The 26864-nt window shown below is 40.6% G+C and overlaps 1 protein-coding gene across 2 annotated transcripts in view; it reads left to right on the top strand.

Moving 5' to 3' along the window:
• Nucleotides 1–26864, top strand: part of ST8SIA1 (ST8 alpha-N-acetyl-neuraminide alpha-2,8-sialyltransferase 1) — a 127291-nt gene that overhangs the window by 28572 nt on the left and 71855 nt on the right. For both annotated transcript variants that reach the window (XM_023919054.2, XM_086885448.1), the window contains exon 2: nt 2856–3000. In XM_023919054.2, coding sequence (XP_023774822.2) covers nt 2856–3000 — 145 coding nt within the window. The remainder of the gene's footprint in view (nt 1–2855; nt 3001–26864) is intronic.

Here is a 26864-nt window from a genome sequence, read left to right as displayed (position 1 = left end):
GCAAACTGAAGTCAGACTGCAAAGTTTGTTAACTTAAGGTGAAGAATAAGTGGTTTGGGAGTTTTATTAAAGTTTGTGGGTGAATTCAGGTTAAGACCTCAGTGCTGAGGCTGCCTTTTGCTTAATGACCTGCCTGGTGTCCAATTACAGCTGAAATCTGAGGGGCTTGAAGTGAGATTCTCCTGCTTCTTTCACAAGAAGGGATTTTTCCCCTAAGTACTATTGGATATGAGGGCCTCCAGTGCCTTTTCAATCCCACTATTAAGTCCTTTCACATACACGTCTTCTCTGAATTGGAGAGAACTTTGAATCAAAAGAAAATTTTTTAGGTTGAGTGAAGGGATGCTTGCAGTGAACTGAGATTCCTGGCTAAAAGCTGCTGCAGTTCTGCAAATTCTATCATAACATTTATGCTGTACATTTTAATCAAACTCAGCAAACAGTTCAGTCTCCCTGATCCTGCAAAGTATCCTGCTATAGGTTTGTATTTGAATCCAGTCTGCTTTTAAATGGTTTTTCTATTAAGCTTTTCTTGCTTTGTAACTTTGGGATTTGGATGAGAAAGGCTTTTAATAATTATTCTTTTCTGACAGAGAACACACATGAGTGCACAAGATTTTTGTGTTCATACACACAGCTTCATTCTTGAATGAATGGCCTTGCCTATTTGTGGCCCTTTCAGGAGACCTCTGCTGCTTTTCATAATAGGTTTATTAGTGAAGGATTCAGTGGGAACTGAAAGAAGGTATTTTAGGGGATGAGAAAGAGTAGGAATATGTATCTTATCTAATAAATAGGGCAGGAGTTGTATGAAGAGATGTTCCTTAGCTCTTCAGTCTACCCTGGCTAAGAAAAGATTCATTAATAAATAAATAGAACACTCCCTAGATAATTTTCCACTAAGTTATTTGGGGATTTCTTTGTGCTTTTTACTCAGATCAGACTTCTAGGGGAGGTGTGAGTTGCAGAATTTCAGTAGAAAATTTTAATTCTGTTATACAGTTTTGTAACAAATGGCTCCAGTTGATCTTGGATTAACTTACGTTTTTTGAAAGAGTTGCTGTGGGGATAGAAAAATATGCAGAATTATTTTCTTTCCACTTCAGAAATAATTTTCTAAAATCTACAAACTGGTTTGAGGACAGCCAGAAAAATCTCCACTGTCAAGTCTTGTATTTGGAACAGTATTCCATGCCTGTTTTACAATGTTTTGTAAAGGTTATTCAATGAGAGATTTCAAATTTCCTGTAATTTGTTTTTCTCAGTTCTGTAATGAAGCCTTTATTTACGCTTTAGCAGGAGGGTGATGTGAAGCCTTTCCTTGATGGTTGTAGATAAAGCCATTGGTGTTTTTGGAATGGGAATCTCTGCTCTGGCTGACACATTGCTGTGTCCTGCTCAGAGGGAGACAAACCAGCTCTGCAACCACCAGTTCCAGAATTACAGACCTACCAAGGTGGGAAGGGCCCTCAGATGATCACCTATTCCAACCTTTTGTGGGAATCAAACCTAGATGAGAATATGCAGCAGCTTGTCCTGTTGTGTCTTGAAAATCTCCAGCCTTGTGGACTCTACCACATTCTTAGGGAAGTTGTTGCTGGGAATTTATTGTTACTTAAGTTGAAGTGTGTCTAAAAAATAATACATATTTGCAGAGAATTACGAGTTTATGGAAAAATCAATTTTTAAAAGGAAAAATAATATGTTTTTTCAAATAGCAAGTTTTAGAGAAGAAAAGTAGCAGTAAAACTTTAAAAAATGCTAAAATTTAAATTTCTGTGAATAATTTTATGGTTTTTGAATAAAATCTCCTCTTTTGCAGAGGAGAACAGCTATATCAAGCATTTTAGTAGTCACAAATAATTGGCATTTTTCTGCTTACAGCTCCTGTGCAGCCACAGGAAATGGTTCCAGTCTCTTTGGGATTACTTTCAAATATATGAGGAACATATATGATAATGTAATATTACACTGTAATGCTAGAATTCTTCAGTGTGTGTTTTACATACATCCATGAGCATCACCTTTCCTAGTGCCATTTAGACTTTGGAAAGAGGATATTCTGGACCTTTAGAGCTTTTCATCATTCTGTATTTTAGGATATTAATTGCTGAGTTTGCTGTGGTACAGAATTTTCAGGACAACCTTCAACCACCTCACCAGCTCTCCAGTTTCTACTCAGGCTGAGTAGTATTTTTGGGAAATGAAGGAGTAAGAGGATATGGAATTTCAGTGGGGACACTAACGAGTACAGCCTCTCTCTCTATTATATATAATCTCCATCATACTGGAATGATTCAAGCTGGCCTTCAGTTAGGAAGCAGGCTCTTAATACTGCTGAAAATGTAGCACAAGGACATTCAGTAACTAAAGAGAGAGGTACCAAAATTTCCATACCTAAGTATGGTTGTATATATGTAAGCATGTATGTAACTGTGGGGTTTTAGGAGGCCTGCTCTTCATAAATAATGTTTATAAATACCTGAATATTTATGTACCTTGGATCAAATTTTCAAAGGAGCTTATTTCTGTATGTGCTGGAGACCAGTTTTTTATCTATTAAAATGGGCTATATAGGATGGAGTTACTTTTGCTGAATCTTGGTTTTGTTTCTGCGTCAGTCTGAATGAAAATTTAGATTTTTTTTTTCTGTCTATTTCTAAGTTATTCTGAAATAAAAGCAGGTTTTCTGGCTCTTCTGTAAGTAAAAAAGAGTCCCATGGTTCATGTGCTGGCTGGGAAGTGTGGCTTTGGAGCACTGAGAATAGCAGGAACACGGATGTAAGGGGTGATGATTAACAAAGGTGTGACAAGACTCCAATTAATACTGCTTACTCTTTTGTTCCCTTCTCCAGGAAGCTGCTGGAAGAATGCTGTGACCCTGGGCAGCTCTTTGCTATGACAAAGATGAATTCCCCCATGGGAAAGAACCTCTGGTTTGATGGGGAATTTTTATATTCTGTCACAATTGACAATGCAACTTATTCTCTCTTCCCACAGGTTAGTAACCATGTTTAATTTCCATTTTAAGTATTAAAATACTAAATGGTAACATGATATAAATGAGTATAAATAGACTGAAGGGTCATCAAGAAATTTTATCTTAATTTCTCAGTACCAAACAGCATCTGCTTTTTTCCACATTTTGAAAAATTTGGTTGTATGAATGTTAATACTTCCCTGGCTGTTTTTTTGGGATGTACACAAGGGATGAAATTGGGTCACCTGTCTTGATTTTTAAAATGCTTAGTTCTGGCTATTTTAAGAGGGTGAGTTCTGCATTTCTGTCAGGGATCACAGTCACAGTGAGCCTGATCCCTCATGTACAATTGTTTCAGTTCAGAGCTGTGTAGCCAAGATGGGACAGTGTTCTGTGTGAAAGTGTCCCAAGTTACTTCCAGATTAATGAAGTTCATTGATGGCAAACAACGTAAGCCCAGCTTGACTTTGTTGATTCTTGCTGTATTTTTGCATGTTGGAAGTGGCTGGTTATTAATGTCTGTCAAAAGTGCTTTCAGTTAAGTGCAAGGTTTTTGAGAGCTGGAAATCTGTAATGCTGATCTAGGCTGCTTCTTGTATTTTTAAATAATATAGGACCTGATACTAAATAGTGAGTTTGTTATATTGAGTTTTGTATGTTGAGTACAAATATTTTATGTGGCTACACACTTAAAGCCAAACTTCTGGCTTTATTAATTGATTTACATGCTACTTTAATCAGTCAAATTCAAGATAATAGGGATTTATTCAGCCTCCCAGTGTTGAGTCATTCACACAGGGCTTCTCGTTTGCTGCTGTTTCAGTTAAATGTGTAGCAGAGTTCTTACTTGATAACTTCATCCTGCAAATAAAACATCAAAGTAGTTTTAGGGTTTGTTTTTGGGTTTTTTTTAATAGTTTTTAGATCTCAAAAACAAAATTATCACTTTGAATGAGTTTCTTTTAATGGAGAAGGAGTGAGGGGAAGCTGCAGTGTGGAGCAGAGGAGATGGGAGCAGCCCCTGTGTTGACATAATCCAGAGGAGCTCTGTTGCAGCTGTGTTGTTCAGGATGCCAGGTCCTCTCTATCTTGTCACTTGTGCCTGTTGCCATGAGCTGGATGATGGACCTCTGCCCCCCCCAGCCTGCTCCTAGCTTTTGTGTCCCAGCAAGCTCAGCAAACAAGTAGATGCTGAAACCTGCCTGGCAAATGGGTTTTTCCTGCAGTACAGCTGGAAAGGGGTTTCCCAGCTGGACTGAACTCTTCTGGATGCTGATAGGAAATTTATGGTGTGTTGCAGAGCAGTAGCTGTAAGTTTTGTTCATGATGATTAGTGTGATTGGCTGCTACTATATTGCACTGTTTATTGGAGAAAACCAGAATCCTTTGCAGAGCTGTGAACTTTGTACTACAAAGACACTGGCAACAGGTGCTCGAAGTGTGCTTGTCCTTTCCAAGGTTCAGGAAAGCCCCACCTGGGCTGGCAGAAGGAGGTCACTGTTCTGTGATGGACTTGGGATTTCAGATTTGGGTTTTTTTTAAATTAAAACCTAGCACTCTGCTTGGCTGATGTGGTGTCCTACGTCCTTGCACAGCAAAGAGCAGCATGCTGGATGGCCTCCTTCATAGAGGTTAGAGAGAAATCAGTCTTTACAACTCCACTGGTTCCCGGGATCCTAAGACTGGTTCCAAAAGTTTATCAGTTGGCCAGATCAAGAGTAAAGATCTGGTAAGTCCTGAAGAAAGGAACTCCTGGGGGACAACATGAGCTAAGCAGCTTCAGTGTCCTCAGACTTGTCAAGCATGCTGCAGAGGGGGTGGGTAGATGCTGCTCTAGGTTTGGTGGTGGAAAAAGGGAATTTTCGTCGTGTTCCAGCCCTAGAATGTTATCCCTTTAATGAGGTGATGGGCAGTTTGTTTCTGATAAATGCTACTCATTACTGCTCCTTCTTTTCTTGCAAGTACCACTGCCTCTAATTTTATCTGTTATATATGCATTTTGCCCAGAGGAATTTTGTAGGCATTTATCATACAAAATCCTGATAGGCTTAAAAGCTAAGGAGGATTTATTTGCAGTCAATTTTGAAACACATTTTCCTACTCCTTTCTTTGTTTCAAGCCTGAATTTTAGGCTTTTAAATATTACTAGCCTAAATTTTTCAGGCTCTGGCTTTGAAGAATGGTGTCTGTTATTAGCTTGCTTGCAAGCAATTTTTCTGGGAAATATTCCTTTCAAAACTATCCAGAAGCTTAAAACAACTCAAAAAATATGGTTAATACTCTGAAATGCCATGGGGATGTAACAGGAATGTAAAGGGCCACAGCTATGTCAACATAATCAAATATTTCCTGTGGAATAAATAAAAATGGCTCTATCCATATTGCTGGGCTTGAGCAGTTTGGTGATTTCAGAAGATTTCTCAGTCCTGAACCAGGGACTAACGTATAGGATAATGTAACTCAAAACTAAATAGGGAACTCGTATTTCATGTTATACAAAAATATGTCCAAAATTACCATGTAAAATGTCACTTGTTTCTGAATGTGAGCAATACAAAATAGAATAGTTTTTCTTCTGAGCAGTCTGTAGATAAAATTCTTACAGCTGGGTCAGCATTTTCTGACAGAGTGCTTTTCCACTAAAAATGCTTTATCATGGAAATATAAATTTAGTATCAGTTCATTAGTTTTCCAATTTTTCTTTGAAGTAAAGAGGTTAAAGGGTTTTGGTGGTGTTATGACATTTAATTTTAACTTCTATTTTTTTTAATGTAATACTTCAGCTGTTGGTGTTTCTTTTTATCAGCTCTGTTGCTGCCTCTTTTTTCCTTAGACTTTGAGTGATTATATTGCTCCTTTTATTTTTTCAAGTTTTTGACCCACCGAGGGAGAAGCTTGCAAAAGAGAAAAGTTTTTATGTGGAAATAGTAATTCAGTGCTCCATTTCAGTTTATGAGGACAGAATTTGATGTTGCAGAGTTTTGCATGAACCAGTAATTCCACATGCTGGAAGTAGTTCCTCTTAGTCTATCCCTCTGTGTCATTTTACCCCTTGATTTTGAGAATTAAAATTTTTGGAAGCAGAAATGAGATATTTCATTGACTGCACCATCTTTCCCCTCCTGCAGAGAAACTGGTCAATACTCAGCAGTCAGGAGAAGCCAGGCTCCCCACTAAAGGTCATGGGTAGCCTGTAAATGTATCTTGTCATCACTGTGGACCTTCATTAAACAGGACACAGAACTGTGTGTGTTGGTGAGTGTCCAGGACTGCTGCCCCTGATGGGACAGAGACACACACTTCCCACCGTGTGCAATCTCAGCCATCAGCTCTGGTCCTGCAGCATTGAACTGAGGCATAACGTAAGACATGACTAGCATTTCCCACCCTTCACCATCTGACTGGAATGGGAGAAACCAGGCTTCCATATATTCCTGCAGTCATTTTTAGCTGCTCTGAGTAAGCAGGATGTAACCACATGAATAGCTAGGATGTAACTTGAAACCATATGAGAGGAACATGAACCAGCACTCATCTGCTTTGGAGTTGAAATGCATCAAGCCCCAGTTTCAAATGTTTTTTTGAAATAATTTTTCACTCCTTTCTATCTTTTTCCTCCTCGGAGTTTCAAAAACAAATTTCAGACTATCTTTAGCACTAGGGAGGAAAAAGCTGCTCACCACAACAGTTAGGTTTTTTTGTGCAAATATCTGATTTTCCCTATAGCAAGGAAGAACTGAAGTAAATTTCTGAGGTCACCTTTCTCCATCCCCTAAGAGGTTAAAAATTGCAGTTAAATCTAATGTAACTTTTCACTCTGCCATGTATTGTTTTGGAGGGTAAAGGAGTGAATACATTTCAAAAGACATTCCAAATATTAAACTTCAACTTTTTAATCTGGCAAAATAAAACAATTAATTGAAAAAAAATCTCTGGTTTAATTGTGTTTCACTTGAAGCAGTTAGACACTTTTGGTACCAGTAAATTATTTTAAATTACTAAAATATGATTCCTCAGCTGCTCAAATCCCTTGTAAAGTTTCACTTGCAGAAGCTGTCAGTTACAAGAGTGGCTACTTGCACTGAGCTTCTCATGAACAGTCATCACAAATGGTGTTGGAGAAATCCAAAAGAAATAACTATCAACCACAAAAAAACTTGGGAAATGTGGCATCTGTTTCTGAGTACTTTGTGATCAGGAGAAAGATTATATTTTCCTAATCACACATATCACATAAATATTTATTTAAAGTTTAAATTCCCACCATTAATACAAAGGCAGAGAAAATGTTGCTCTAATTGTAAATAGAAAATGGAGACATTTTCTGACATTTTCTGGATTTTCTGAATGCTGTATTGGGTAACAGTGTATTATTTGATGATTGTGCTGTGTGATTTGTGCTTTTCATTCAGGGTACCTATTAAATTTTGGGAGCTAATTTGGTTTTTCTTGATTGCTCACAACAACTTTCATTTAGACAGAGATTTTGTGTCATCCTGCTGGTGCTGTTTCAAAGCACATTCCCTGCTCTTACAGTTATAGCCTGCAGCAAGTAGAATAATTTGTAATTATTTCAGGAAAAGAAAAAATTCAGGTTGGGAAGGGGAGTTTGGTGTAGAGTCTGCAGGCTTTTTCCCTTATAGCATGCTAAGAATAACAGGAAAAACATCCAGAGGAAGGAAGTGACACTTTGGTTCTAGCAAAGGCTGAGGTGTAGGAGCAGCAGTTTCTGGGAAGGGTTAGATGGGAGCCAGCTGCTGTGCAGATCCAGGGTGGAAAGTGAAGTTAGAGCTGTGTAAAAAAGTCAACACCTTTAGGAGGACAATGTTTCCTACCTTAGTGAAAGCGCTCTGCTCTGTTGGACTGATTTTAGACCTAGGCAATCCAAAAATTGTGTGTAAAATGGGAAACAACCTGATGCAATGTGGGCTAGGATCTGATGGGCTGCAGTGTTGCCAGGAGGCAGGAATTACTGCCCTTCCTGTTGATTTTTGATGTGCTCTGTTAATTTTTTGGTAGCAGTATACTATGTTCTCAGTAATGTTCTATAATTAATAGCTGCTTGGAGAAATACAGTGGAATATTTGCTATCATTTGTTACATTTTTTTCTTGATGTCTTGGATATGGACGTAAATTTTAGGTCTACAGACATTCTATTTATCAGCTTTTATTTCTATTTCAAATAATTCTGTTATCTAAACAGTACTTCCTTGTCTGCCTTTGTATTTAGTTAGGGTTTAGGGAAATTTCTTGATGCTTTCCCTTTTGTTCTTTTCATTTTTTCCCTTCATTTTTTTTCCTGCTCCCTACACCTACTTTAATATGCAGACTGTTCTTGATTGGGGCTACATATATTGACTAAAAATGAAAATGTGATAAGCATTAGTTATTGGACATGTGGAAAACATAGTATACTAAAAGGTGAAGAGGTATTTAAATATTGTCAAATAAAAGTTACATTTTGGGAAAGCAACTAATATATCTGTTATTGTTCAAGCAGTTGTGTTTTACAGTGCCTTTCATAAACTGGGAGATTAAATATTCTCTGTAGAGACCTGATAAATTGTGCTCTTTTGGAGCATGAGTCTTCCCTTTGATGCCTTAAGACGCTACCTAGAACAGAGGCTAGACAATGTTAAAGGAATTAAGTAGGTATTTATTAAAAAGGCCTTCAAAAATACACCTTGGGCAGTACAAGAGCCTGGCTGAGGCTACACCCGAGATGGACCATGGTCACAATCAAAAGTTTTATCACTTTTATAAATTTTGGTCCATTTACATATTGGGGTTAATTGAACAATTTCAGCCTGAGGTTATGAAGTCCCATCCTCTCATTTTGCTCTCTTCAATATGCTGTTGTTTATATTTTTTGGGGCCTGAAGCTGCAACGATGTCCTTGGTTCTCAGGCTGGAGAAAGATTGTTTTGTCTAACTAATCTGTGAGGAGAACTTGCTAACACTTTATATGAAGTTCGGAGTTATATACTAACACAATACAGAATCTGGATAATATGAAAGCTAAAACTTAAGGCATCACCTTCAGTCCTGGATAATCTCTAGCCATTGGCATCAGGGTGATCAAAACAAAAAAATGTGGCTTAATATTTAGCTAAGAGAAACCCCTGCATTCACTATGATTTCACCCTTACTAATTAAGGGCTCCTTAATTGGACCAGTTTGTGTGGCACATTAGGAAAGCTGTAATAGAGCATCCTCTCCTCTGGCTGGTCAGTTAAGCAAGAGCCACAGTGTTTCTGAAACTGCTCCTTAGAGACAAGATGCAAACACATCTGATGGCAAAAATCAAATTCATGCTAAAAAACTTGGACTGGAATGTGTTTGGTTTGAAGTAATTAAATGAAGGATAGGAAACATGCCCTTGTTGAAGTGATTTGAGTCAGACCAAGGAGTTGCTTTCTGTCCCCTGTTGATATGGGTTTTGGTCAGCCTTGGCTTGCTCAATTTCTCCAGCCAAGCAGCTCAGCCAGACTGCCTTGGGTGAGCCTGATTTTTGTGGATTTTATCTGCTATAATGTGTTACATTGGGGTCTCAGCTTTGGAGACAGGCACACGACACACCGAGGATCACGCAACACAGCCACAGTTTATTGATAGACACACCCTTTATAGGGGGTTCAAAATTCCCATGCTTGAACACCTGATTGGCTGAGGTCTCAACACCACCCAACTCATTGGCCAATGATATGTCTGCATTCAGGATTGAATGGGATTGGCTGGGATCCCCTGTTTGAATTTGAGTCCAACCAATCGTTTCCTGACCCGGGGACTTGTTTACTTCGAGGCTGGTCGAGTTTGGGAGAGTGTTATGGCCAAATTTATCTGTGCAGCTTCAGACCAGCTGCAGCTCTCACAATAATGCACATGCCAAATGGGCTTTGTCTCAGTCCGTGTAAACACATAAATAGATGCTGACCTTTCCAGTTGTAACAGAGAGAAAGGGAAAGACTGGATGTGGCTGCAAAGTGTCATTTTCAGTTGAGTTCAGTTGAGTTGTCAGTTTCGCAGGCAGAGAAGGGATCAGCTGCTCTGACTCAGCCTTTGTGTTTCAAATCCAAAGTGACTGAGCATCCATCACTCTCTTTCCTAAGTAATACGAGAGCTCATGTTTCTACTCATTGGGTGCACAACTGAAATATAATTTTTACAGTACCTACAGGTCAGAACTACAAATGTTATGCTGTGGGATTGCAAAGTACAGAGCAAAAAGGCTCAACTCGAAGAGGAAATGGGAAACACAAACAGAGGGACTTCAGGGTATAGGAGCTGTCTGGCTGGGGGTGTAAAAATAGAAATAAGGGTGGGTCTTAATCTGCCCAAAGGCAACACAGTTAGGTTTGCTTTGTTTGTTTTATTGTAATTTTTATATAACTGATAAGATACTAAAAGGATATTGTTCCTTAATGCAGAGGTTTTACTGGCAGTGAACTTGTTTATATACCAAGACTTCCACCTACAGGTGCAGTGAAAGAAAGGTGCTTTTTGTTCTTGAAAAAGCTTTATCCTTTATATGCTGTCCATGTGTTGGCCTTTCATTTTATTTATTTAATTTTTTTTACTAAAATTCGTCTTATACAGTTTAAAGATGTTTTACTGTATACATGACTATATATTTGAATTATTCAGTGATCAGCACATTATATTAATTTTCTCTCTGCAGTAGTTGGCTTTTTTGGTAAGATACTTATTAAAATAGGCTTAATACCTGTACTGTCTTATTTGAGGCTTAAGTTTGGGTCCATTTCATACCCTGCTCTTACCACCTGGTAAGAGAATGAGTAGGAATTTATGGAACGCTACATACTTCTATTTTTTCGTGTTGTTATTTGGTTTCTTGATATGGGTCTTGTAAATTTTACTGGAATGTAGCAGGATACCAGATTATGTTCGGAAGGTATTGTGTAGCAGAGATGCAGACGCCTATTCTTCTCCCACATATTCCTAAACACAGATGGAAGTGTGGCTTAGTGGAGTCTGCAGGCTTGAACAAAGTCAGGGAAGGTTATGCCACTGCTGAAGCTATTAAGAAGGGGTAGCAAAGTTACAAATCTTGTAGAAAGATTATATAGTGACTTTCAAGAGTTCCTTTATGTCTTCTTGCTTAGAGGGGAGTGTGAGCCCAGCTGTACATGTAATGAGAGCTCTGCTGCATTACATCTTTCTGCACAGCTCAGAAATTGACTTAATGTAGGCAGCCATTATTGATTTAGAGACCTTATAACCTGATATGATATGGAGGGGAGGGGCTGGTGGTTCTCTCCTGGAAGTACTTTTATCACCTGAATGATTCCCATGTGGCAGGCACTGGCTTCCATGTGACATTTTGGCTGTAGGGAAAATAGCACAGTAGTGGTTTTTTTTCCCTCAGGATGCACTGGATAAATCCTGCATATGGAGGTTGTTCAGACCAAGAATCCAGGCTGCTTTCTCCTTCTTGATCTACAGAGCTTGTACTTTTGGAGTCTTTAAGGAGAAATTTGGCAATTCAATCTGTGTTGCAGATTGTCTACTGGCCAGTAACTACCAACCAATCATTCAAACTTTGGAATGTGGTGGCCAAAAAGTTAGTCTGTAATGGCAGGCAAAGGTAAGGAAATGGAAAGTACTGGTGTGAACTGAGCCAACATATGATATTTAATGGCCTAGTGAATTTGGACTTTTGTAATATAACTGTGAATCCCAAGTGAAGAAGGAAATAGTTCTTTTCAGTGCAGAAATGTTATCTTTTTTCTTCTATAATTTCTTTTTCAAAAACTGTCCTAGAGATTTCTGCCAGTTACGGGCATTTGGGGCTGGGGGCAGTTGGCAGTGCCAGTCTGGATAGGTTGTGGAGAAGAGCAGTTTTCATGAAAACATACCTGGCTTAGCAGATGGTTTGAAGGAGGAATACTTGAGTCCAAGACTGTGGCTTAAGCTCACTGATTGTAGTCCAGTCCATCAGTCCCAGAGACTGCTGGAGGCATTCACAGGATATTTTCCTATAGGGTACATTACTGCCTGCACAATTCCACACGCTTTCCTAGCTGAGCCCTTGATCTATAAGCTGAAAATTAGTTATAAAATCCTGAGAGTGGGGTTAGGGCAGAGGTTTGAGATTCTGCATGCCAGTTTGGTGGCTTCAATAGAGCTGTTTTAATATTGGCTCATGAAAGCAGTCTCCATTGGCTGTATTTTCTTCAGTGTAAAATGTGCTGGACTAATAGTCTCTAGTTTCAGAAGGTCTGGATGAAAACCACTGGATCCAGATGATCATTTTTTGTGGAGGAAATGACCCAAATTCTATCCAAAGAATAGAATTAACTCTGAGACCTGAAATAGTTTTTTTGAGCTCCCAAGTTGTGCAGATGTATTTGGGTGCCTTCATTCTCTGCCACGGCAGGAGCTTTATTTTAGGACAAGATCTAGATTCACAGAACGGTTTAAGCACAGGTATATTGCTGTAATAGAAGGGTGCTGCTGCCTTGTGCTGATGGGACATTTAGTAAGCCAGTCAGATAAGGATAAATGTACTATGGAAGGCTGATAGACCAATTTTTTTCAAGTATCTATCACCTCCTTACTTACAGTTTTAAGGGATGTGACCAAAGTGTTTGCAGCCTTTTAAGTCCAGTGGTAATGAGAGATTGTGGAGTGGCCAAAGGGAAGAAGTCATTGTGGTGAAGGTGATGCCATTTCCTCTTGTCCTGTTGCTTGTTGTCTTCTGGGACAAGAGGCAAACCCTCACCTGGTTACAGCCTCTGTCAGGTATTTTTGTTATCTTCATCCTCTTACCTGCTGGACTTGCACAAGAAGCAGCAGCTACAAGAACAAAAGGGCGTCTGTTGTAGCAAAGCCAGATCAGCGCCCAATTTCACACTGTTCCGTTTGCACTCATAAGGGTGCATGAAGAAGTGCATTCAATCACACATCATAATCCAGGGGTACAGCACTATTTATGATTTAGTTCCACAAAGTCAGGCTTATATCTTCACAGGGTGATTCACAGGTGTGTTGGTTTTGCACTGCCTGGTTTTTGGTAGTGGGGGGTGGGCCACAGAGGTGGTTTCTATGAGAAGCTGCTAGAAGCTTCCACCACATGCAGCAGAGCCAATCCCTGATGGCTCTGAAGATGGACATGCTGCTGGCCAAGGCTGGGCCAGTGAGAGATGATGGCAATGCCTCTGTGATAACACATATAAGAAAATAAAAAACAAAGATAGTGGGGCATTTTTAATTCCAGATAGAGAGGAGGTGAGAACATGTGAGGGAAACAACATAGAGACACCAAGGTCAGTGCAGAAGGAGGGGCAGGAGGTGCTCCAGGCACTAGAGCTGAGATTCCTCTGCAGGCCATGGTGATGACCATGATGAAGCTGCTGTGCCCCTGCAGCCCATGGAGATCCATGGGGGATGCAGAGATCCACCCACAGCCCACAGAAGAGGTGCCCACACTGGAGTGGGTGGATGTGGAGGCAGGTCAGCCTGCCAAGGCTTTCCCCTGGAGGAATGTGCCCTCAGGGAGCTGTGTTAAGCTTATCTCAACCCTCTCCTGAAGAGATACCCCTTAGATGGGACCATCCTCACTTGTCATGGTGAGCTGTCCCACCATGCTTGGTGACTATGCTGATCCTTTGTAACGCATTGGTTTTCCCCCCTGTACAACCCTGGCCTTCCCCCATAAAAACCCCAGCTTCTGCCCAGCTCAGCAGGGAGGTGTCAGCCCTGGCTACCCTTTGCAGAGCTGCTGGACAATAAAGGCTGTCTCTGTGGAATCACCACACAACGCTCCTGTCTCTCTGAGTCGGCCCAGGATAACCTCACAAACAGAGCTGGAATCACTGAGCTGGAATCACTGAGCTGAAATCTCTTGCAGCCACAGGCTGCCCCTTGCTGAGGTTACCCAGCGGCCAGGGATTGCCAGAAACCTCCTGAAGGCTGTCTCCTGTGGGACCACTCTCTCTGGGAAAGTCGTGGCATCCTGGGTCAGACCAGAGGTGGATGCCTAGAGGAGGCTGGGATCCAGTGGGAGACCTGGTGGAGAGAGGGCTGGAGCAGCCTGTCCTTGGAGGATGCACCCCATGGGAAGAGAGACCCACGCTGCAGCAGTTTTGGAAAGATTGTTTGCCCATGGGAGGAACTCATTGCAGCAGTTTTGGGAGCACTGCTGCTCATGAGATTGGAACCATGCTGGAGAAGTTCATGGAGAACTGTCTCCTGTGGGAAGGGACCCCACGGTCTCATAGAGGAAGGACTCCTCTCCCTGAGCAGCAGAAGAAGAACTTGGGTGACAAATTGACCAAAACCCCCATGTCCTGTCCCATGTGCTGTCAGTGGGAAGGAGAGAGAAGCTGGGGGAAGAAAAGTTGGTTTTAAGGGCTTATTTTATTTCTTTTTACTTTTTCTTTTTACTGTTTTACTTGAGATGCTATACCCACTATTCCTTTTCCTGCACACAAAGGAAAAAAAAAAAACAAACAAAAGGAAGAGACCTAGAGAGCCACTGTGATACTCAGGCCAGTATAGGAATGCAGAAAGAACTACAGTGGTGAAATGATGAACAAAGTATGTGGTGAAATAGAGGAAGTGAAGCCTGGTTACTTCTGAGTCAACAGAGCTGATTTCAGCATGGCCAGGATTTAGCTGACAGTACCCTTTTGCTGAGTGAAATTCTGCTAAGGACTCGTAATTTTGGTATTGTGGTTTCTTGGATAACAATTACTTCTTGTTTTCTTTTCCCCAGTTTCTCATCCTTTATTAGCCATCGTTTTTATATAGTGAATGAGTTCTATTTGTCTAGTCTGACTGAAGGAGGATTCCTTCATGACAAGGACATGGACCTGTTGGACTGAGTCCAGAGGAGAAACAGCAAAGTTGATTACAGGGATGGAGCAGCTCTGCTCTGAGGAAAGTTGGGAGATTTGGGATTGCTCAGCCTGGAGAAGAGAAGGCTTTGAGGTGACCTAATTGTGGCCTTCCTGTTCCTGAAGGGAGCCTACAGGAATGATGGGGAGAGACTATTTACAAGGGTCTGGAGTGACAGAACAAGGGGGAATGGCTTCATACTGACAGAGGCACTAAGTTTAGGTTGGATGTTAGGAAAAAATTCTTTACCATGAGGGTGATGAGGTACTGAAGCAGGAAGTTCTCCATATCCTATCCCTGGAACTATTTAAGGATGGGGCTCTGAGCAACCTGGTCTAGTGGACAGTATCCCTGCCCATGGCAGTGGGGTTGGAACTCGATAATCTTTAAGGTCCTTTCCAACCCAAACTATTCTCTGATGCTACGTTATTTTCTACAATATTTTCTTTAGATGTGATCAGATACTACCATGTTCAGGCATGCATTTACACCAGATTGTTATGGTGCCAAGGTAGTCCTTGTGTTTTGCGAATTTCATATTAAATATCTGTTTGTTTGAGAATAGACCATCTGAGAGATAAGGAAGTTATAAAGAAAACCTGTATAGTGATAATTAGCAATGTTGGTTTCTCTCTAAAGTTTGATATCTGCTCCCACTGAGCAAGTAAGGCTGAGTACTCTTTTCTGAAACCAGCTGTTACATGAAGCCTACAAAATAAATAATATTTCCTAGTAGACCAGAAGCTTGCTTTTTGTGCTTTCAAAAGGTCTTTGTTCATTAGAGATAAAAAACGTAGAGGCAAAGTTAGAAAATGTTTGGCATGGTTCTACTCCAATGTAAATTAGATCCTGCCTGCTTGCTTTATTATTAGCATTTGGATCCTGCCAGGAACTCCTCATTCCCAATAATCAGCTATGCAAGATATAATTCCAGGTTTTACTCTTTTAAATACAAGCTTTTGGCCCTTCTTTCCATTTTTCCTGTACTATGAAGTTTGATATGCCTGTTACCTCCATGCAGTATTACTCTTGCTAACCATCTAAACTTGATTTTCACAATCATTTAGTTTGTAAAATGCATGTCAATAACTATGTCCCAGCTATATTTTCTCTTTTCTTTCCTCTTGTGAGTACTGCTAGCTCTCTGCTTTATGGAACACTGCACTTGGTTCTCTCTGCCAGCTCTAGTTGAGGATAATATTTGCCCTGGGTTAGGTGACCTGGAAGGCCAACTTGACCTGGCAGGGACCTTAATGTGATGGCTGGTACCCACTCTGGATTGGCAGTTCTGAGGACAGCTGCAGTGAAGGGAATCTAGAGTAACTGCTCTGTCAAGTGATTTAATGACCAGATATTTACAGATATGTGAGCTTGCAAAAAGGCTGCCTTTTTTATTCAGCAGAGCTGCTTCTTTCATATCCCACTTAGTTTTATCTTCACATTGGTGAACTGCATTTTCATTCCTTCAAGAGCGTCTCCAGCTACAGAAAAGCAGTTTGGGTTTTAAGTTTCCCTGCTCCTAAGTAGTGTCACCAGCTTAATTGGGTTTTTGTCATACATTTGTCAAGGGCTAATGTTCTACATGACTCTGCTACCCTTGCTTCTCCATGGAGATGACAGTGTACAAGACAGATCAAAACCAAACCTGATTTGCCAAGAGACCTCACAGAGGTCTTGATTTCAGAAGTTCTTATAATAGACACTTTGTCTTTAGATCTGTAAGAGAAAAGCTCTATCCTGTCAGTTGGGACAGGATCCTTCTATGCCTGAGCTGAACTTTGAGCTGGTGGCTGACTGAGAGGGGGAAAAGTTGTAAAACAACAGTAATTTCACCTTTTGTTGATAGCAACAGGTGTTTTGGTAATATAAAAGTAAGGTGAACTAGCATGTACATTCTACTAAAATTGTATTCGTGGTTAATTCTGCTACAGGTAAGAGGGTGAGAAGAAATCAGTATTTTTTCAAAACTCTCTCATTCCAGTATGCTTTCATGCTGGCTTTCATCAAAGACATCTGCTACCCACAGTATCCCTTTGGATCAGTGTCCCCTTCTCTGATGGAGAATGATGACAGCTTCCTGGTCTGCTGCTTCAGTTCTTGATCCTTCTTTTCTTTTCACGTTTTTGTCTCTGCCTTCTTCCCTCCTAGGTAGCCCCCAGGCCTCCCCACCTACTGCTGCCATTCTTCAATCTTTGTTAGTATCTCTTTCTAGTTGGCCTTTTAATCACAGTTAGGGGATCAACTGACTCCCCACCAATGCTTTCTGGGCTGCTGGCACGCTCTGTGGGGTCCATGCAGCTTAGCACAGACCTCAGAGACAGAAAGTCATTGCAGGGATGCAGGCAAGGAGCACGAATCCCATTTTGCACCTGTTTCCCACAGAGTAACGCTTCTGGCATTTCTGCTTTGTCCTGCTGTGGGTATATGAATCCTGCATAAAGATGAGACATCTCCTTCCATGAAAGTACTACTCCATTAGTCCAATACCAGAGTAATCTGCACACCTGGAGTGAAATTCAAAGTGTTCTAGAAAAGAACACGTTTTCATGGTCATTTTTTGAACTGTAAAATGATTTGCTCATCATTGGTGTCAGGTAGGAGCTGCAGTTGCTTTGCTGCTGCCTATTCTTTTGTTGTCTAGATGGCTTTTTTCTCCCTGTAGTAACACTGTGTAATAATGTTCTCATGTTATTCTGATAGCTTTGTTGTGGCTTTGAAGGTATAGGAACACAGATAAAACAAGCCTTGTCAGGAGAGGTAGTATTCTTTTATAAAAGCAAGGTATGCTCGGCTCTTGGAGGGTACTCCTCTGCAGATCCCACAAGGCAGTTTTCAGTTCAGTTGTGTGGTTGGGGTAGCAAGCAGTTCCTGAGGGATTAGCAGAATCTGAGTTTGCTTACTCAGCAGGTTTTCTGGTGACACAAAGCTGGGGGCAGTGGCCAGTCCTGAGCCCTTCAGAAGGACCTCGACAAGCTGGAAGGATGGGCAGAGAACAACTGTTTAAAATTCAGTGAAGGCAAATGCAGGGTCATGCACCTGGGGAGGAGCAGCCACAACAGCAGCACAGGCTGAGGACTGACCTGCTGGAAAGCAGCTCCACAGAGAAGAACCTTGGGGTCCTGCTGGACAGCAGGCTGTCCATGAGCCAGGGGTGCCCTGGAGGGTCTTTCTTTCTTGTCCTGGAGGACAAGAAAGCCAATGGTGTCCTGGGGTGCACTGGGAAGAGCAGTGCCAGGAGGTCAGGGAAGTGATGCTGCTGCCCCTCTGCTCAGCCCTGGTCAGGATCACCTGGAGTGCTGTGTGCAGTTCTGGGCTTCTCTGGACAGGAGAGACATGGAGCTTCTGGAGGGCAACAAAGATGATTTAGGGACTGGAGCATTTCTCTGATGAGGAAAGGCTGAGGGAGCTGGGGCTGTTGAGCCTTGAGAGGAGACACTGAGAGGGGACCTTATCCCTGTCTGTCAGTGTCTGCAGGGAGGGCACAGAGCATGGACCAGGCTGTGCTCCATGGGGTCCAGCAATGGGAAGAGGAATGGGCAGGAACTGATGCCCAGGAAGTTCTACCTGAATATAAGGAGTTGTCTAGAGAGAGCATGGAGTCTCCCTCACCAGTGAGATCCCAGAACCATTGGGACACAATTCTCACATGCCATGAACCCTAGCATGGTCCTGCTTGAGCAGGGAGGTGGGACCAGATGGCCCACTGTGGGCCATTCTTACTTCAGCCAGGATGTGAATCTGCAACCTAGAGCAGAACTCCAGTGGAATTAAGTTACATGAAATGCATTTTATGTTTGGTTTTCCATATCTGAAGGATAGGTTTTAAATGCCTGTGTGAGATTTTGGTACATTCTGTATTGGCATGATCCAAGTCACTGTACTTTTAGTCTTATCCAGTAGAATTTAGTGGTAAAAGAGGACCTCACATGGTAAAGAGTGTGGTGGAGTCACTACCCCTGGAAGTGTTCAAGAAACAACTGGATGTGGCACTCAGTGCCCTGGGTTAGTTGACAAGCTGGTGATGGCTCAAAGGTTTCACTTGATGACCTTGGAGTTCTTTTCCATCCTAAATGATTCTGTGATTATGTTTTTCCTTTGCTCTCTCCATTTGTTACTGTGTGTTACTTTGGTCTTTTCAAATCACAGAAATTCCCTGATTCCATTCTCAATTAGCATGTTGTGATGACATTTGTCTGTGGAATTTTCAAGTTAATTTGATGTTATTTTAATGTTCTACAGATCAGGGTTTTGGAAGCCATATAAATTTATTTTTTTAAAATATCTCATTAGCAGGTCAGGTATAGTTCATTTCTGAAGTCCCCTTAAAAACTTGAGTAAATATGGAAAACACAAATTGTGCAGGATTCCTGATTTGGCAGCAGTCTAAGTCAGTCACTTCATAGGCTTTTTCCCTGTCAATTTAGAAAGTTTCTTCCATCTTCTGGCACATATGTTAATATCCTATTGTGCTTTCAAAGAAGTTAAATACAGTACAGCTTGCAAAAATATGAAAGGTGTGCATTTGGCTTTGATGAGTAGCCTTTCCAGCAGAATTCATGGCCTTTCAAAAAGTATTTTCTCTGAAATTACGCTTTCAGAGTCTTTTTCCTTTCACTAACATATGCCTAACTACCACTTACTGGCAGTGCACTCCAAATTCCTGTCAGAAAGAGTAAATTTTAAAACTACAGGTTTTACTTTGAAAGTTGTCTTTTGATTGCCATGTCTTTATGTTTTGCCTTCAGTGGATGTCTAGCTACTTACTTGAGTGATAAAACAGCTGTCTCTGCAAAACTGAGCTGAGTGAAAATGATTTTTTACTTTGCTGGTGTGTTAAGAGCAATTTACTCTGTACTTTGATATTCTTCCCACTTTTTTTGGGACTTGCAGTAGTTTCATTTGAGGGAAGAAACAGAAATAAAGCAGTAATAAGGCAGTAGAGGCTGTGTTGCAGCCTGTGGGTTCTCTGGGGTTTGGAATTCTGTGCTTAGAATGCTATGGAAAGGCTGCTGGAGATAGATCCCAAGCCAAATCCTGGAAAACCGTGAACAATCAAAACCGGTATTAAACATACCACACATCCTAATTGCAGTCAGAATGCTGAGAAATGCTAGCCTAAATTACCCTCCATTTAAAATTCATACATGGAATATAAAATTTAAAATTCACTATAGAAATTACAGGTTTTTATGGAGAAAATAGTTTTATTTTCTATCCTCACAGCTGCTTGGGCTGTTAATTGAATGACTGAGCTTTACTTTTGTGCTTTAGGTTCTTTAAGGCACCACTGTGGCTGTGAAAATGGATATAAATTACAACAGTGTTTAGAGAAAATGAATTCAGGGCTGTCCATTCAGCTGTGTAGACTATTACCTCATCTGCTGGGTCAGCACTGAGCACTTTTCTCTTCTCATGTATTTATTACAAAATCATGGCAGTATTTTTTTCATTAATTTACGGAGTTGTTGTTTTCCCTGTTTATTGCTTATTCCCACATATTATGGTCTCTAATTCCGTTTTTGTTGCTCTAGTCTCTCTTTGTAGATGTGTGTGAGTGATACATAAGAAAATACAATTACATCATTCAGCACTTTGGAAGTAACTGAAAACATTCTATCTACCAAGGAAATCTCTCCATGTTAGGGCTTGATATTTCTTCATATGTACACATGCTACATGTTAGGAATTACAGGAGGGGTTTTATCTGACTATGTTGTGAGCTTTTGCCTTAGAGGTCTGTCCTTCATAACGACCTGTTCTGTCAAAGGCAGACAGACAAAAAAAACAAACCAACAACCTTTTCTTTTCTCTGTCTGCCTGTGTGCCTTCATTTTTGGAATATGTTGTTGTGTCTGGCAGCTGGGAGAAAGGGAGAAGTGATGAGTACAGGCTGCCTGGAATCTTGCATCCTCCTGTGCAATGCTCTTGGAAAGGGGATTTTTTCACCTTTTACTCACCCAATATATGAAACTGTGTGGAGTTATTCCCTGGAGCACTCCCTGGGATGAGTGGCATTCATTGTATCTGTGGTTTGAGAGGCCTGAGGAAATGTTTAATCTCTACCCCTGGCTGACCTGACAGAGTAGAGCTCCTGCTCTGAAACACGAGTGGTTTGTGCTTGTTCTGTAGTGGAATGAGCTCTGTATGGAGTCCTGTTACATATGAATTACTGCAAGTTCCGTGGAGCTCTTGCATTTCTTTGATGTATTGAATTTGGTTGTCTGAATTTTAAGTAGGAGTGGGAGAAGTGATTTAAACAAAACAGTGTAGCCTGTGACCCACCACTTTGCCAAACTCACTGTGAAAGACTTGCCCGTTTTGAATTCTGATATAGAATTTATCTTTAGCAAAGTGTTCTAAAACAACCTCCTCTTCACTGGAATATTTGGAGTGCGGAGTCTGCCAGTCAGTTGTATCTACAAGTGTCCTCTTCAGGCTTAATGAAACCTTACTGAAAATTCTCACTGCTTTAGTGGAAGCTTTGCCACTAAACTATTTCATGAATGAAAAATGCAGGCCATTAATTTATTAATATCCATAAACTTTTCAGTTGAATCTTGATTTGATTTATGACAGATTACAAACTGCACAGGCCTTCAAGATTTTCATACAAAAAGCTCGATGAAACTCAACTGTTCTGGTAAGGTTTCTCTTTGGGATTTAACTCTGAAATGAAACACCCAAATGTGCCTTTGCTTTGCTGACAGAAAGGAGAAGCTGAATGAAAAAGAGGGTATGTAGGCTCTGGCAGTCCAAGACAGAGTCACATTTGTTTTTTGTGAAAAGAGTGCAGATCTATGTTGAAAGGTATGAAAATGTAAGTGAGACTACCATGGGCATGCTGTTAAAAGGAATCTGTTTAATCTACTGGTTCTCTGCATATTCTAGAGTCACAAAAAAATCTTATTTAGTGGGAAAAAAAAGGGCATGATATTGTTGCTAACTTTGTTGTTAGCAGTGGAGTGGTCTAATATCTACTGTTTCTAGGTGTCATGAATGGCATTGTCAGAAGACCAAGAGAAAAATGGAAGGTCTAGGTGGTCCACTTGTGTAGAATCTTTTCTAGTAATACAAAAAAGAGAAAATAATCTAATCTGGCTTTCTAATTGCAGGACATATAAAAGATTATATGCTTAGGGGAAAAGGCATTTTCTCCAAGTGTGACTTTTTTTGGCTGGACACAATTGAGAAAGACCGTATGTAGCCAGCTGGGGTGGTGGTGGAGTGCTGAGACCCTGCACCTCTCAGCTGCTATAGTGAATTCAGCTTTAGCCTTCAAAAAGGCTGAGTGAAATTCAGCTCTCAGCAACACAGAACAGAGAAGGATGGAGCTTCGAAGCTGACCTCTTTGAAGGCTTTAATTCAGCTTTCTGCCCCAAGAAATCTCTGTATGAATGCTACTGGGCTTACAGAAATCTGACCTTTTATCTCCTGCAGGTCAGGGCATGTTAAAGGGCACAATCAATAAGAAACACAGAATTAACATGCACTGAAAAGGATGCTGGACAGGTGGCCTTTTGCTTCACCACGCCTGTGAAGGTGGCAAGCTAAAGCTTCTTCCCTAAAGAGAGTGGCAAACTGTATCCTAAATAGTTTCTTCCCTCCAAGGAAGGACAGGTGTATTGTTGGCTGGTTCACTGTCCCCCACAACTGTATTGTTCAACATTCAAAAAGTCATTTTGCAGTCATTTTTGTCTGCCCTTTAAAGACTATCTAGACATGCCTGGAGAGCAGCAACACTTGAATATCTCTCCTTAATTGACTTAGAGAGCTCTAAAAAAAAATTAGAGATACTGTGGGAAGATGAAACCAGAGGGCACACTTATATGTAGTGACAGGGCAGGAGGGAAACTAACAGAGAGTATGTTTACTTAGGATAGTAGGAAGAAAGTCGTCACTCTGAGGGTGAAAAGGCACTGACACAGGTTGCCCAGAGACACTGTGAATGCCCCATCCCTGGAAGTGTTGAAAGCCAAGTTGGTTGGGGCTCTGAGCAACCTGGTCTAGTGAAAGGTGTTAAAACAAGATGATCTTTAAGGTCTCTTCCAGCCCAGGCTATTCTGTGATTTTATATATCTCTTACCAAAAGCCAACAACCAGCTTGTGTTGTCTCCCATAAGATTCATCATGTGAATAAAGAAATATAAAGGAAAATTTAGGAGCTTAGTTTTGGGGAGTATCAAAATCAGATAAATCAGTTTTCAAAAGGTGAAAGATCGTAACAATTCTTGTATAATATATCTCGGTAAAAGGATGAAAACTAAAGCAGCAGAGTGAGTGAGTATAAGAGGCAGAATGGAGTAATTTTCTCAGCCAGGGAAATGAGTCTGGCCCAGGGATATGTCTTTCGAAATGCTGTATGGAAACTTCAGTCATTATGTTTGAGAGTTATTGTTATATGTCAGCAAGTACTGAGAGTGGGTTCAGCATGAGCCTAATTAATAACCTCTCATCTCTACTGGGGACTCAGATATTCCCTGCTGGTATGTTCCAAGTTGTTTGCTCTTTTACCCTATCCTCTTCCAGGTCACAAAGCTGAAATATTTGCTGATAGGAAACTGTCCCTCCTCAGCCTAGCCATTAAACTGGGGCTGAAGTAGGCCCCAAAAACAAAGTGGAGGGAAAGGCTCTAGATTCAAGCAGCTTGCTGTGTAGTGCTTATTACTCAGGGAATATTCAATCCAGTGCATCCCCATTGTGTTAAGAGCTTTCTTCTGCTCTGGCATTCATGTTTGCCCTGGATTTGCATTAGGTTTGGGAATTGCTTTAAGTGAAAAATAAAATTTGTTTTAGCTTGATAGGAAGCTCAAAACCTACTTGCTGGGTCTGACAATATCTTAAAAATAGTAAAGTAATGTGATGTCCTACTACTCCAGCTACTGTGATTTCATAGAACGGTAGAATCATTAAGATTGGAAAAAACTTTGAAGGGCATCAAATCAAATCTTGGACCAACCACCACCTTGTCAATTAAAGCATAGCACTGAGTGCTAAGTCCAGTCATTTCTTGAATGCCTCTGGGGATGATGATTCTACCACCTCCCTGGGCAGTCCATTCCAATGCTTAACCACCTTTCTGTGAGAAATTCTTTCTGAAACTTTATTTCCATGGTTGTTCAATCAGCTGGCAGAAGAGAGTTGCAGTTTATTGAAACTTGTCATTGTCTTCTCCAAATTGCAACCTTGAACAGAGGGTGGCACATCATTTGTTTTAACCTCAGAGCTGTCTAGGGTCCTGACATGTTAAGAAACAACAGGTGGCCCTGGCTGGAGCAGGAGGTGGTCTGGATTATGTGAGTTCTCTGATGTTAAAAGCAAAGGAAGCACTGAGTCAGTAGGGAAAGGTCTTTGTGTGAAATTAGTTTTGAGATTCTAATGCATAATTGTGCTATCTTAGTCTTAGGTTGGGCTGGGTCTCTGAGGCCTAGCCTCCCTGTCTGGCTGCACTGTCAGTAGAGGAGTGAGACCCAAAATTACTTTCACAGACTCACAGAATCATTTAGGTTGGAAAAGACCTACTGAAGCATTGATTCCAATCTTTGAATGATTTCCACCATGACAACTAGACCAGAGTAGTGAGTGCCACATTCTGGTGTTTCTTGAACACTTCTAAGGATGGTGATTCCACCACCTGCCTGGGCAGCCCATTCTAGTGCCTGACAAACACTTCAGTGAAGAAATTAATTTTAATGTCCAGCCTGAACCTTCCCTGGCACAGCTTGAGGTCGCTTCCTCTTCTCCTTTTGCTTATTTCCTGGGAGCAGAGGCTGGCCCCCATCTGGGGTCTTGTTTTCAGGTACTTGCAGAGGTCTCCCCTGAGCCTCCTTTTCTCCAGGCTAAACAGCCCCAGCTCCCTCCACTGTTCTTCACAGGACTTGTGCTCCAGACCCTTCCCCAACTCTGCTGCACTTCTCTGGACAAGGTTTCATGTAAGCTTCCAACAAATTACATTTTCTTATTACTTTTTAGGGAAGCTCTACCCTTATATAATGAAATGGCACTTTTCCCCATTTTAATCTTATGTTGCTAAGTGTTTTATTATTGATGTAGAAGTGACTGTTGTTTATACAAATCTGTCATGATCAGTTATTCATTAATTATTACCATGCCTCTATGTGAAAATACATTTCAAGAAGATTTGTTTTCATTACCAGAAAAAATAAAAAGGTAATGGGAACTTCATTGGTTCTGTAATTACAGTCATTATTCCCCTTTACCTCCTTAGCCTTCTAAACTTCTGTTTTCATAACCTTTAGACATGACATTACATGGCATTGCACTTCTCTCTAATTGCTTCCTTATTTGGCAAGCATGACTTTTTAAACACATTGGTAGTCACTCATTATATGTAAATTCTTTGATGCTGCTGACCTGCTTTCTGTCTTTCAAGCAAGGGCTTTTAACCTTGGCTCTGCTTTGCAGAAAGTGAAACTGCAGGGCAGTTTCTACTTTGCAGAAACTGCCCTGAAGGAAGTGTTCTAAATGTAAGCTGTGTCATTGTTTAATGTGCAGTTCTTAAAATTCTTTGTGTTGTTTTCTTTGTGTGCTGTTATTTGCTTTTCAAGTCTTACATGACAGCTTTTCAGGTCATGTTAGTTACATGGGCCAGATCATGTGCCATGTAGTTTTCTGTGTGAAGGATAGACTAAATGTGTAAGATGCAGATTGATATAATGGTAAATAATCTCCATATGTGTTGTAAAATTTGGAATTTTCAAAGTCTGAAATTTGTCTTACAAGTTATGTTTTGCTTCCTTATCTACAAGGTAAGTGAAACTTTCTTAAGAGGCTTAATTTTTCTCATTAATAGAGGAGGAAAAAATGGAAGTGTGCAAATACTAACATAAGCAGACTTTCCATGCTGCTGAAAAACCAATTTTGGTATTTAAACTCCGTTCAAACTCTAATTGCAAATTTCCTGGACAGGTCCATCCTTGCTACTTGTCTTTGATGTCTTTTTAAACAGTGAATCTCAAAAGATGTCAGAGATTCATCTGAGCTATTCTGAGGTAACAGAAAGACAAGGATCACTTGTTGATGAGAGGATCTTCTCCTTGTAGAGTTTCATTGTCTGAGGTACTGTCAAAATGGAAGTGTGTTACTACTTTGGTACCTCTCATGTTAACTAAATCCATATTTTGATGACTATATAAAGTTGATTAATTAGTTTTGCTTTAGCTGCTTATTCATATCAATGGGATGAGGAATTCAGAGATCCATTCCTTTCTATAAGTGTTACTGTCCTTTCTACAAGTAGGATTGCAAGCTCTTTTTATTTTTTATGAGCTGAAACTAGCCTTATTTATTGCATATACTCTGTCTTGCTAATAAGATTTTGAAGAGCATAAAATTGTTGATAAACCCTTTGTCAAACTGGGAAAAGAAAACAGTACCCCTTACTGAGCAGTAGTTGGTCTTGCAAGATTTCCAGATATCTACCTTGCTGGCTATGTGTTGGCCCACCCTGCTACAAGATAACAATTCAACATTCTTTACTTATTCCTACACCAGACATAGGTAAGCAGATGCCCTGCAGTTCTCCCTGTGCTCTTTGGTTTCTGCTTGCTACTCAGACTGTGCATCTCAAAATCACTGAGGGACAAAGGTACAGGCAGAGTTGGAGGACTTTGTCACTTGACAGTCATATTGTTTGTATTTGTCTTCATTTCCCTACCTGGAATGTAACATTTACTTTAATGAAGGCTTTTGTGCATGAGAGCTAGTGTGTGCCTACAGGGAGTAACTTCCTCAGCCAGGATATTGTGCAGTGCAAGGCAGGAGATAAACATCCTTGAAGTTTATACTGCATGACATTAAAAAAGTAGTTTCCCTGCCCCGAAATTATGGTTTGTGTTCATCCTTGTTTCCATGAAACACACAATCAAAACTTGAAAAGGTATGCTTTTTTTTGGCTTAAGCTTAGAGCATTTTATTAATGCAGCCCTGGTGTTTACAGGTTGATACACAGCTTTTTTTCTTCTGCTCAGACTTAGAGCAGATTAACAGCGAAATAAGTGCTGGAAT

Source organism: Cyanistes caeruleus, chromosome 4 (genome assembly GCF_971803275.1).
Source record: "Cyanistes caeruleus chromosome 4, bCyaCae1.hap1.1, whole genome shotgun sequence".
Lineage (NCBI taxonomy): Eukaryota > Metazoa > Chordata > Aves > Passeriformes > Paridae > Cyanistes > Cyanistes caeruleus.
Note: the sequence above shows the minus strand (reverse complement) of the source record. Positions and strands in the feature narration are given on the sequence as shown.